This window comes from Phaseolus vulgaris, chromosome 3, assembly GCF_000499845.2.
Source record: "Phaseolus vulgaris cultivar G19833 chromosome 3, P. vulgaris v2.0, whole genome shotgun sequence".
Lineage (NCBI taxonomy): Eukaryota > Viridiplantae > Streptophyta > Magnoliopsida > Fabales > Fabaceae > Phaseolus > Phaseolus vulgaris.
Window position 1 is genome coordinate 41,348,606 of NC_023757.2, and position 13,687 is coordinate 41,362,292.

The window sequence follows — 13,687 nt, forward strand, 5'->3', positions numbered from 1 at the left end:
CATAAATCTTCAAATAATTTTACAACGTTATTCTTCTCAAACTTTCCAAATGGCTTTGGGGAATTGGACATGATTAAGATCTTCCAAAGATGGGCAAGGGTGAAAGAAGTATTTATTTCACATAAGTTAAACAGATGGGGGAGAAGATTCAAGTTTGTGAGATTCTTTTAAGTGGGAAATGTAGGGCATATGGAGAGGAAGTTAGACCAAATTTACATAAGGAACGTGAAGTTATATGTGAACATCCCAAGATATCAGAGATATGAGCTTGAACCCAATAAGGCGACGAGAAGGGATTATAGGAATCTCCACATGGAGGTACCAAGGGACACCAGGAAGCTGCATCTGGATGCACATGTGATACACAGGAAGAAGAGAAGAAAGGAGGTTTGGATGGAAAAGAAAGGGAAAAGTCCTTTGTTGACGTAGTAAAAGGTGCATCTCAAAAGAAGTGGAAGGGGTCCACAATTACGACACAACATCATGGCATGTTGTGGATGAAGAATAGTGTTATTGGTTAGTTTAGTGTAGATTTGGACTTTGATCAGCTGTGTGAAGAATTTGTGAAAGGGGGTATGAGTATGAATGGAGTGAGGTATATGGGTGACAACCTAGCTCTGTTAACGCCAAGAGAAGGGGAGTGCATGGAGGATCTAATAAAGCTCAACAAAGAGTGGTTTGAGAGTGTCTTTGATAATATCGAACCATGGTCAAAATCACATGTAGCGGGTCACAAAATCGTTTGGGTGAGATGCTATTCCGATATCACTTTGGAACAAGGACTGTTCTCCAAAGTGGTAGGAGAAGTGGCTACGTTGGTGTCTATTGGTAAGTCCACGATGTTATGGGAAAACCTTGAGTACGCTAGACTGCAAGTTTGCTTATTGAAAAGCTGCAATGCTAGGTTGGCGAAGGACATGCAGATCAATGATCAAATGTATAGTATATACATTGAAGAAGAGTATCCAATAAAAAATGGAGGTCAGTGCAAGTGTACCTACAACTACTTTGCTTCTTCTGATAGTGTCTCTTCATTGGAGACCTATGTAGAAGAAACAATCTTTTATGAGAAAAGCTGCGAGGAGGAGGTAAGGCATTGGGATGGGGAGAACAAATCACAACACATATATTGCCTTAATTGTTGAGGAACCCGGGTACACCCATGTCGGGAAGCGGGTCGTCGACGAAAACGCGTGAGCAAGATGGACCACAAACCAGCCGTATAAATAATGGGGTTCGAGAAGACAATAGTGCACGAGGAGATGCCAACTATGCCCTAAACCTATCACATATACTAGGAGATGAGGGAGCAACTGTGGGAAGCATTTGTAAAACTCCTCCATGACGGCGTAAGATGAAAGGGCTTTGGGAATTGGGGGAACCAAGTACCCATCCAAGGTTGTCCGAGAGCTTAGGCGTGGGATCATCTCAGGTAGGGACTATCTCTCCTTCCAGAGTAGGAACAAACAAAAACTTGGTGACTTTTTACGGCAAGTGCACCGCGTTTGTCAGAAGTAATAATTGTCCCTAAGGACGGATATCGATCCCACAAAGAACAGTGAATCATCGAGTACAATATTCGCTAAATATAACAACAGAACAATAAAAAAAGAGTGTGAAGTGATTATGTTGGCACTGATCAATAAGAAAACAAACAAAGAATTAGTTGCTTCAATTGGAAAAATTGGGATTAAGTTTCATCTCTCTCACTCTCATGTATTTTGATTAGCATGTTAATATTAAGTTCTTTAATTGAAATTGATGCCCGTATAAAAATCATTTATATCGATTCCTCGCATATAAAATCCTTAAGAATGTTCCCTAACTATCGATCCCTCGCATACTTATAAGAACAACTTAGAACGAAGCTCGGACGTTTAATAGCAATTAACATTTCAAGTCTATTCCTAGCACTCAAATATGTTAAGTATTGTTGTTTAGGTCCGAACCCTAAAAATACCTCCCGGTCAGATTTAAGATTCTCAATTTGTCACGGAGAATTAAAAGTAAAACAACAATACCAATAATCAATCAAGAACTGAATATTAATATATAAAATATCACCTCAATACATAAGAGTTTGAGCAGATTACTCTCAATCCCAAAGGGTAGAATTAGCCACGCATACTTCTATCACCTTCCATTCTCCCAATTGGGTTACAATTCACTCTATGGTGTTTTTCTCTCAATCTGGCACCATAAGGTTGAGCCTCTAGCCCTCTATTTATCCTAGTTTTCTAGGGTTAGGTTGTTTCCTATATCGCGCTAATGGGCTAAATGATAAAACATAAAAAAGGCCCAATCTTTCTTTGCATCTTTTTCCATTCTGGGACCTTCTATCTTTATCTTTTTAGCTCAAATCATTCATCTTTAATCCAAATCTCCAATCTTCCTTAGAAATCTGCAATTAACACCAAATTTGAGAATAAAATACTCTTATTCAAATAAAGATCATAAAAAATGTAAAAAGGTATAAATTCATAAATTAGGGATTATTTTATATGTAAATTAGCAATAAATCCTCCTATATTTTAATATGAAATATTACTGAAATTAGACACTTATCACATATTAATAATTGTAATGCAAGATTTTAAAATCACTGTACTAAATTGAATATTGACCCTAAATGTAGGGACGAATAAGGTAATTATACCTTTAGTTTAAGATTCAAGTAGCTTTAGAGGTGGAAGGTGGGTGTTGAAGAGTTGTTGGTGTGGGGTAGTAATTTAGAAGGTGTCTCTTTTAATTTATTCATTATTATAAGCTTAAAGTAGAAATGTCTTAAATGTCTTGATTCTATCTATAATATACCGCGGAATTCTCGTGTTCAAAACATTATGATAAGTAATATATTTTATATTTTATATAAATAAGATAATCACGTAATTTTTTAATTTTTAATAGATTATGAATAACATTTAATTTTTAAGCATTTTTTTAATTAATAATTTAATATTTTTAACTTTTTTTCTATAATTATATATTTATCATTTTTATATTTGAAGAATATTTATTTACAAAAAATATTAGTATATTATTACTGAAATTATTTCATATTAGTTTTAAATTAAGTAAAGGAGAAAAAAATAAAGGATAATAATAATTTTTAATGTTACACATATTATAATATACTATAATTCTTAATTATTAAAAATATAAAATATATTTATTATTTTTGTCCTACCATCATTCAAAACTATAATATTAAAATTAATATATAGAAAATAAATTATAAACGTAAAACTAAGTTATAATTTTTTTTAATAAAAATAATGTTAAAAAGAAAGGTAATGGTTGGAAAATAAGATATATAGAACCTATCTTATTTTAATTTAATCAAGACTGAATTCTGTATATACAGTTGAATTAAAAAAATAATTTATAATGGCATTTTCGTTACGAAAATTATCATAAGAAATTTTAATTTATTTTTTGTAGGTTTTAGTGTCGTATATATTTTTAAAACTTTTTAACAACTTACTTGAGTGAGTTATGGTTCTATTAAAAAAAATACAATTTTAAATTTCACCTAATTTAAAGTTAGTTTATTAAGAAGTAAATTTTAAATTTAAATTAACTAATTTTGTATCTATTTATATATTATAAATATAAAATATTTTCATTTATTGTAGTGAGAGATTTCAAGTGTGTGTGTATTATGTAGCAATATAGATGCATTAATATTCTTAAATGGTGAGCAAATGTTTTTATGGACACGTCACTGGTTGAGGTGACGTGGTAGATTAGTAAAGTAAAGTGTTGAGGCACTTAGTTGGGTCTTTGTTTGGTAAAAAAGAGCATGCCAAATGCTAGGGAAAGATTCTTGGCTTCCCAATGCTATTGTCCAATTAACTTTCATTCAAAACCTGTCAGTGTCTTCTTAAACAGCCTTATATATATTTCCTTACCATACTTATGATTGGGGTGAATCTACAACTTCCTTCCCTACATGTTCCACCTTTCTCATGTTTTATGCTTTTAGTCTTCCAACTCTCACACAACATTACTTTCATCAATGATCAAATAGAGGACTTCCTCTGCCAACACATTATCTATATCCTCTTTGCTTCAAAAACACAACTTTCTCTTATCCCACATTACCTACACTCAAACAAACATGAGTCTTTTCAGTTTTAGAGGCTTCTTTGTTTTAGTTTGTGTTGGGATTTTAGCTTCTCAACCATTTAAGGTTTCTGGCTTCAGAAGCAAAGATCTTGCTCTCAGATGGGATGAGGGACTTTTGCCATTTGTTAGAAGTTTCCGTGTCTTGAAGGCTGTTTATGCAGTGGAGGATTTGCATTCAAAGGTGGAGTTGGCACCTGCTCCTTCCATGACCATTGATCCTAATCGGTCAAACAAAAGGACAGTTAGAAAAGGACCAGACCCAATTCACAACAGAAGTTGACCTGCTTCAACTATGTCCTTTTCTCCTGTTTAGAAATGACAAGACAATTCCCGATGCAAAGACAAAACAATCTTCTTTGTGTTCTTAACCGTTTCTAAAAAAGGTTGGTTGGTTGGTTTACTACGTTTTCTTTTATATTTGTTCTCAGTTCTACTACCTTGTGTCTACATGACAGTTGAAAAGTTGCAGCTGAAATGCTGAACAAGTCTCTGAGCCAGCATTGTTTCTAATAGAGTAGAGCAATCGTAGGAATTGACCAATAGCTGGATAGCTAATGATCTTGTTAGTCCTCAAATACTGAAGATAGTGCATCTTTATTTTTGCCCCCTTGTGAAGAAGAATATATATATGGTTTTTTTCCCATCTACTGATGTTTATCCTCTCTTTTTTCTTCCACTAATTTAGGAGACATCATTATATGCACAATCAATTAAAACATTAAAACGTGGCACAGAAATTAAATAAGTAACATCGGAATATGTAAATAAAAAACATTTGTCATGTTGATTGTAGTCAAAGTACATGAGAATTTGTCTTAATTTGGAGACAGTCTTTCCTGCATAATCAGGTGCTACTGCATATGGTTAAATATTCTATTGCTCACCTATGCATATTCCATACTTGCATCAAATAAATAAAGTTAAGATAAAGTTCCACTTGAAAATTAAAATCTACTATACACTTTCAGTCCATAGCTCCTTTACCATTTAACTTATTTGCACATCAATCCATAAACACTACAAAAGCCAGGGGTAATACGGTGCTCGTCAATATGATCTCGTAACAGTTATATACACCGGGAAAAAAAGCACCTAGTCTGTGAATGAAATTAATACTTACCTCTTTGCTGTGGTACTTTGATGACAGGTAGGTTATTGTTTCTGAATCTTCCTACAAAATCTAAACGAAGAAAAAACATGGGTACCTTATAAGGGTATACAGTAAAATTCTCCATATAATTAATGTCCTTGCCAATAGTGCAGGGAAAAATCAATGTGGTATCTCACTCGTTTCAATTATCCCATGAGATTTAAAAGAAACACAACAATAGTCTTTTCATGAAGAAGATAAAAAGTGATTCCGTGAAAATTTGTAACGAGGGAGGGAGCTACGCTTGTTACTTGCAAATAAGTAAAACTAAGTTCTTGAGTCTCCCATTGATAGGTCCTTGATTGGCCTTTCAGTGGATCATAATAAGAAGCTAAGATCTCTGGTATGGTATCTATTTTTCCTGTGCAAATTTAACTGTAGGGAAGATATCTTATGTGCAACTTGCTCCCAAATCATATTCACTGCATCTCTAGGCTGGCTTGGATATTGATACTCAAAGTGTTGTGTGATATCCTTTAACCTTTCACACATCTTGGTCCACTTTTCTGGCTTGATTGAACGAAGAAGATTCAGCAGGTAACCTTTCCTCACAGCATCTGAGGCACGGACAAATAAGCTAAATTCTGAGTAGTCCAAAACATCTTCAAATGGTAGCTCAATTTCGTCACTAATGATCACAGGTACACAGTGGCTCACAATGGCATCAAAGAGGCGATTAGAGGATGGGGTATCTCCAGCAATGTTTAGGCAAAATTTGGATAAGGCCATGCCCTGGCTTGCCTGCTTAATTCCATTTCTTCTGATGCTTCCAAACGTAAAATGCACATCTTTCTCATCTTTGAGGAGGTGATATATTTCACGGCGAACAGCTCCTCCCTAAAGAATTTCACCATGATAACCAAATGAATTACAATAAATAAACACTCATCTGGTAGATTTATATTACTTACAATAATGTTTATAACATGATGAAAGGTAGTATAAATCACATCATTACTCGCTGCTACGATTCTAAGAAAAGCTGCCGTAGCAGATGAGTTTTCCTATTTTAACAAAATGGTCCTAACACATGCTGCCATTTGATCCTACCTGTGCCTGGAATTTCTAGATGAATGTGAATGTTTAACTAATTCACAGTAGTATCACTGGTTTTGATTCAACTCAGTAACCCTGCTATTCCTTTCTTAAATGATTTTCTATGAATTTTAATGAAAAAACAAATTACTAATGGACAATAGTGCATAGCCATTTCTAAATAGATAATATTAGAGTAAGGAGAAACTCACAGATTTCCTATATATTGCCCCCTGGAAATATAGAAGTGTAGAACGCTCCTTATATGAAGCTGACTCTGCTCTTGGTATAGTGTTTACTAAATGCCTATATGGAGCTATTATATCCTTCTGAATATTGGCTATTTTAGAATGGTATCGACCAAAATCTGCAAGCACGAAAATGGAAGAACCTAACTTTCTTCTTGCATGAACCATACTGTTAGGATGGTGGGCCACAATCACATGATCCGTCCCTCCAGAACGTTTCCATTCTTCCCGCTCCATCAGGAACTGTACCAATCTCCCTTGCAGCATTTTATTAACACTAACTTTTTCCTTTCCATGGATTTTGGAATGTTGGTTGTAACTCAAAGATGAGAAAAATGGCACAAAAACCACATCTGCTTGACTTGCATTCTGTACTCTAATAGCGCTACAAGGCCTAAAAACATTTGCAATGTTTGACGACAAAAGATCAAGAGTGAGCCAGTACTCCACACTGTGCTGTAAATTAAGCCCACCTGGATATGGAGGGACATGTTTTGGGTTATTCACAATTGGCCATGTTTGGTTCGCACTCCCCTTCCAATCCAATAACCCAAAGTGAAACTCTGGAGGTAAGTCATACATGAACACCCTTAAGAGAGCAAGGGTTGTGTCACACGCCATCTTCCTCAGCTGTTTGGGAGAAGTTGATTTCTGGCTTGAATTAAAAAGTTGGCACCTTTGTGGTTGAACTTTTGAAACTTGAGAATGTAAGGGAGGTGTAATGTGTTCCCTCTTGAAACTGGGTTTGAAATCAAGTGATGTGTTGTTGGCAAGAACAAGGTCCAAGACTGATCTAGGAATGAATGAATGGCTGCTGAAGTGGAGGAGGAAAGAGGAATATAGAACCAAAAGGAACATAGCAATAATCATGAAACAAAACATGAAGAATCTTGGGGGAACAAGGTTGTTGTCTGACATTGTTGAAGAACAGGGTCAGAGGAAAGGAAAGTCTTAAGAAAATCAGCAAATAAAACAAGAGGAAAACAGAATAATGTGGTAGCAGAATTTCTTCACTAAATATTAAAGCATACTGGTGAGTATGTTAGTATTATTTGCAATTTTGCATGAACTGATGAAGTCTCACAATTAGGAGAGGGCATAAGAAGATTATAGTAAAAATTGAAAAAAAATTGGAATTGAAATTGGAATTGGAATGTGGGTGGTCAAAACTAGTGGGGTTCAGTTGGGCAACAAAGAGTACCTGATCACCTTCACAGGTTTGGACAAGAGAAACATGAAGGTTTTTGTTTGAGGCCAATTTGTTGTGATCAAAATTGACCAATCACATTCATTGTTTGTTACCTTCCAATCAAATTCTGCAGTATCAGTCCAAACACTGCTCTGAGATTTATTTATTTACCAAAATTGATTTTAGGACCTATGATTTTTTTGGAAAAAAGTTTATTACACCTCCTATATTCAATAAATATACCTCCTTTTTTAGAAATATTTTTCTTAAATACCTATCTAATTTATCCTTATTTTAAGATTACTTTGATTGCTTTCTGAAAATATTTTTTTCTTATTATCTTTTATAGATTGATCATTTCCTCCTTTCTCACTCATCCCCTTACCATTCATACCTTTTGAGATTGAATTTTAATGAAATATTTTAAAATGATCTTTTGTTATTATTATTATTTAATGGTATATTATTATATAAAAAATTATTAGTATTTGCAATAAATATTTTCAAAAGGAGTGAATGACACTTAAAAAATGTCAGTACAGTGGCGGAATCAGGGAAAATCATATAAGTGAAAGAATGAGTGAGAAAACTACAAAAAAAAAAAAATGGGTATGTAAAAGAGAAAATGAGTAGATGAACACTTTTTTTTTCAAAAGAAAACAAGAAAATTTAAAATTTAAAATAAATCAGAATAATATTTTGGAAAAAATGAACAAATAAGGGAAGTATATTTACTAAATAAAGAAGGTGTAATTTTTTTTTCATATGCAGGATATCTATATTATGTTTCAAATTTACATAATTGATTAAACTATAACAATTTTTTTTTTTAAAAAGAGTGAATAAATTAATAAAAAAAAGTAACAGATAACACATTATAAGGGATAGGCATTTAAGAAGGACAAGAATAAGGATAAATACAAAGAAAATGTATTTTGATATGATTAAGAAGATATTTTTTATTAATTAAGTGGATAGTGTGTGAAATACATAACCATTGATCTGAATGAAAGAAGGAAAAAATATTAAAAATGATTTCTTAAAAAAGTAATAATCTTTTACTATAAAGTATATATTTTAATTTATAATATCTATACTATTATATAAAAGAGGATATACTATTTGATAAAAAAATTTAATATTATATTTTAATTGAACAATTTTTGATTTCAAAATAAAAATAATAATTTATATATCTTTTTAAAAGTAAGGGTTAAATAATTTTTTAATACTATTTTAAAAGTTATTAAATAAATTGTATTATTTTTTATTTTTTAATTAAATACTCATAAAAACAATAAAACTATATATATTTTAATATAATAAAATGTAAGTACAAATTTTTCAAAGCATAAAGCTATAGTATTTCATTACAAATTATCCCTAATTCACATTGAAAAAAAAAAGAACAGAAGAAAGATGGAGCACGTCTCAGCTAGCTTTGGGCCTCTAGGAATAACAATGGTGGTCTTCCTTCTTTTCTCTTTTTTATGGTTTAGGCAATTTCTTTTTATACCCCAATAATTTTCATATACAACTCTTCACATTGATTAAAAGATCAAATTATTCCTTTGCCACCATCACTATTGTCTATGTGTTATAGGACTCTAACAAAATTATGCAATTCATAGTGTATTTTTTCATTAAGAAATGACTTTTAGAGTATCTATTTTAGAAATATATGTTTTTTATAAAAAAAATACTTGTGAATTGTTAAAATTTTCAAATTATAATCTAAAAATATTTTTTAAAACAATATAAGAATTTTTATATTTATGGAGACATAAAAAAAAATAAGAGTGTAGTCTTATATTAAATTTTATTTTAATATTTATTTACTTTTACTATTTTAGTTCTCATTAATATTTTTTCCGCTTTAGTATATGGTATCCTTCTTTCTTTCGATTCTTGTAGAGCTGTAAACTTTTCATATATACTCCTTTTATTTTACAATCTCTTTATTTTACTCTTTAGAATCAGGACAAAATAGGCATATTCTTAAATATTTCCTAACCAAATCTTCATTCCGCATAAACATAAACTAAACTTAAATAAAATTAGCAGCGTTAAATTCCATAATTTTTTTTAAGAAATTGGTAATTTTACATGGGTTCTCTTTGTTGGATTGATTATCTTGGGTTAACTTATTTATTTCATCTTCTACATGGGTTAAAACATCAAAGTATTATCTTGTTGATTTTTTATTTTTTATGATAATTTTTTTATCAAATTAAATATGTAGGAGAATTGTATTTATTAAATTGGATAAAATTTGAGAAAGATTTATTCTACGGCATGATTGATTTTTTTATGATATTTTTAATAAAGAGAAATATTTTTACTCAAATGAAAATAAAACAAAAATTCAAATCTTATTTTCACTCAAGTAAAAGCTGAGCTAAAAATCAACCTTTACTTTCGGTCTTATTTTTCTCTCAAACAAAAATAGCTCCGCAACTCAACCTTTGGTTTGGCCAAATTTTCGCTCAAATTTTCACTCAAATAAACCAATTTTCTCTTAGTGAAATCTTTTTCCCTCTAAGTTTCATGAATGTATCAAGTATAAATACTTCTATAAATGCAAAATGAATATTACTTAGTATATAGATTGAATTGTGGATTTGTTTAAATGAATTATAATGTTTATTGAGAACAATGATAATTTTGTGAATTTATGGTCATAAGATTAGGATGATATGTGAATTTTGTTTAATTTTATCTATTAAATATTGACACCTAAGTTGTAAGAAGGATCTTACACACAATAACATGTATATATATATATATATATATATATATATATATATATATATATATATATATGTTAGAGTTGAGTTGTAATGAACTTATTTTTATCTATTATTTTTTTTATTTGTTTGTAAATATAAGTATTGTATTTTTTATCAGATGTTATAAGATAGTTAATACGAGTTTTCAAAAGATATCTATTAATATTTCATATTAAATATATATATATATATATTATATTTATTGATATTTGTATTAAATTTGGTTTATAGATTTGCCAATCATAATATTTGTATTTTATTTTATACATATTTGTGTTAGGATAAATATTTATTTTAATAGCTTAGTTTGATACTTGTTGTTTATATGATGAACTTTTATGTACAGGAATGAATAAATACAAGTTCAGGTACATGACAGGTACAAGAGTAACATTTAGAGGACAATAGAGATTTATTTTAGATTCTCTCTGCAAATAAAAATTGTATTCATAAACATATTTATTATGTTTAAATAATATGTGAAATGTTTATAATGTATAAATGTCTTCTGTTGGGTTATATTATGAGTTATAGATTATGTTTTGTCAGGGTGATAGAGATGTTATAACATTAATCAAATCAGTGCATGCATGCTTATATCAGACAAACAAACACTCAGAAAAAAATAGAAAAAAGTTGTCCTTTGGATAGATTTGATAGAATTTTGTATATGAGTTGAATCTATCTTAGTTTGGCCTGTGATTGAGCACGAGGGTGAGCTTGCATGTACTGTAAAAATCTTTTCTCTAACAGTTTTTATGGATCTTTAGCTGATATGAAACTGTTGCTTATTTTAGACTTATTGAGAGTTACAAAAGGCTACGTGTGATGTATAGTGGCTACTTGGCTCCACCGCTCTACGCCTACTCTCGTTAGACAGTGCCGTCGTGCTATTTGTCACTCCTACCACCCTACGAGACTGCCCCTAAAAATGGGTCATCAATATATGCACAGTTTTTTAGGTGACAGTATTTTTGTCATAAAAAAGTTGTCTCTACTGTGATGACCATTGCACCATAACTTCAGCCCCATGCTTTCATACACCAGACACCAATCCTGCAGTATGTTTGTTTGTACTAATTATTCAAACACACCCTTCTGCACTTCTGTTATATGTTGGATCATAGTAGTCAAGAAACAATGAGAGGGAAGCTTTAAAAACCTTATGCAGTAAATTCAGACTATTTCATCAACTATTTTTTTAGATATAAAAAACACCAAATACTTATTATATTTGTGATTAATTTTGTTAACGGATTATAAATTTGAAGGAAAAACTAAAAAGAAAACAAATGTTTTGATTGGATGTACAGTGTACTATTTTTTTTAATCAAATTTAAGTTGAGGACATAATTCAATAATTTAAACATTTAAAATTAATTTTATTCAACTCATAGGTCACAAACAGCAAAGTAGAGCTAAATTGGATTGGACCATATATATAATACAATTATTTGCCATCATGAATGAAGCAGATAAATAATCTTCATAAATGCAGCATGTGCAGATGTGTAATCAAAACTGCTGGTTGATGCTTTGCTCATTATCTTTCCTATTAAACATGTTTACAAAGGATGAAAGTGGTTTTTTTTCCAAACATCTCTAAGCCTGTGTTTGTTAAGGCATATATAAAAGATGGACATGGTGATTCAAATGTTGAGTCCATACAGTGGTACACAGTTTCTAAAATATATAAAAGCATAAGCTCAAGCACTGTGATAGTTTAAACATTTAGGAAATAATTGACTCAAGGCTTAATTATTTATTTATGAAATAACAAGTACATCATTGATGTTGGTAGTACACTAAACAGTAAAATGAACAATATGAGAGAGATCAATTATACTATTTAGAGTTTATGTACTGCAAGATTGTATATATGAGAGGGATCAACATATTTAGAGTCTATGTACTGCAAGATATTGCATATATGAGAGGAATCAATTATACTGTTTAGAATTTATGTACTGCAAGATTGCATGTGTATGCGTCTCATATATGAAATTGATTGATGTTGATTTTTACTAATGCAATTTCTAACAAACCATAAGCAAAACATTATTCATGTATCTTTATTAAAAAAAATAATTCAATTATAATTTGTCTTATATGTGTTAGTTGTACTACAATAAAATCATAAAATAAAAACTAATTTTTAGAAACCAAAATAATTAGTTGTAATATTAACTAAATTAAAAATCATTTTAGAAACTAAAAAAAGAATTAATTTTTAAAATAGTTTATATTATTATTAAATAGTTTCTAAATTGATATTTAATTAACAACCAAGGTTTTAACTACCCATCATTTAGTTTTTAAATTTTGTAGCAAAAACCTTGGTTGCTAATTATGTACCAATTTAAAAACTATTTAAGAATAACATAAACTAATTTATAAACCAATTTTTTTTGTTTATAAAGTAATTTCTAATTTAGTTACTATTGTAATTAATTATTTTGGTATCTAAATTAGTTTTATTTCATGATTTTATTGTAGTGTTGAGAAAGATGTAATTAAATATAATGTCAATATATACAGAGAAATCAATTCCCTCATTTACCACATGAAAATAAAGGTTAAAGACTCTATGATAGTAATGATAAGTTGATGAAGTAAAAAAAAAAAACTATTTTAAGTTATTTTTGTAGTTATTGTGCTGATTTCTTGAAAATGATAAAAAAATAGGAGACAAAGAGATAAAATTTATTATATAGCTATTACTCGTCTACCTTCCTTATTTGAAAATAGAGGAACTTTTTATATGTGTATATTTTTATAAAATGTTATAAATATAAAAATGTTTTAAGCTTTATTATAACTAATAACTAATTTTACAATGTATATTTTTACATGAATGAAAGAAACAATAAGGAATATAATAAATGTGATTAAAGGAGAAGAAAGAAAAATATAAATTATAAAAGTGGTAATTTATTTAAAAATTTGGTGAAATAAATAATATGATAAGATCCCGTGGTGATTTGAAATTGACTAGGTAGACATCATATAGGTTTATTCAGAAGTTGCATCAAGAAGGAAGACCCATGTGATTCAAATTGAAAGGTCAAGCACCAACGCCCATGCTTGTTTTCTTGCTTTATTCCATTTAAAATGACAGTGATACATGGTTGCCCAACCCTATATTATT

General features: G+C 30.3%; 1 protein-coding gene across 1 annotated transcript; it reads right to left on the reverse strand.

Moving 5' to 3' along the window:
* Positions 1-5,044: 5,044 nt before the first annotated feature.
* On the reverse strand, positions 5,045-7,792 carry LOC137807764 (probable arabinosyltransferase ARAD1). The gene is made up of 2 exons (XM_068608549.1): positions 6,526-7,792; positions 5,045-6,115 (listed from the first exon to the last, which is right to left on the reverse strand). The coding sequence occupies exons 1-2, from the start codon at positions 7,477-7,479 to the stop codon at positions 5,597-5,599; spliced, it is 1,473 nt and encodes a 490-aa protein (XP_068464650.1). The 5' UTR covers positions 7,480-7,792; the 3' UTR covers positions 5,045-5,596.
* Positions 7,793-13,687: the final 5,895 nt, after the last annotated feature.

Bases quoted from the DNA above. Each gene is read 5' to 3' on its own strand.
- LOC137807764 (XM_068608549.1), bottom strand. From the start codon at position 7,479: ATGTCAGACAACAACCTTGTTCCCCCAAGATTCTTCATGTTTTGTTTC. The intron at 6,116-6,525 runs GTGAGTTTCTCC...GAAATTCTTTAG, and splicing joins GGGCAATATATAGGAAATCT to GGAGGAGCTGTTCGCCGTGA.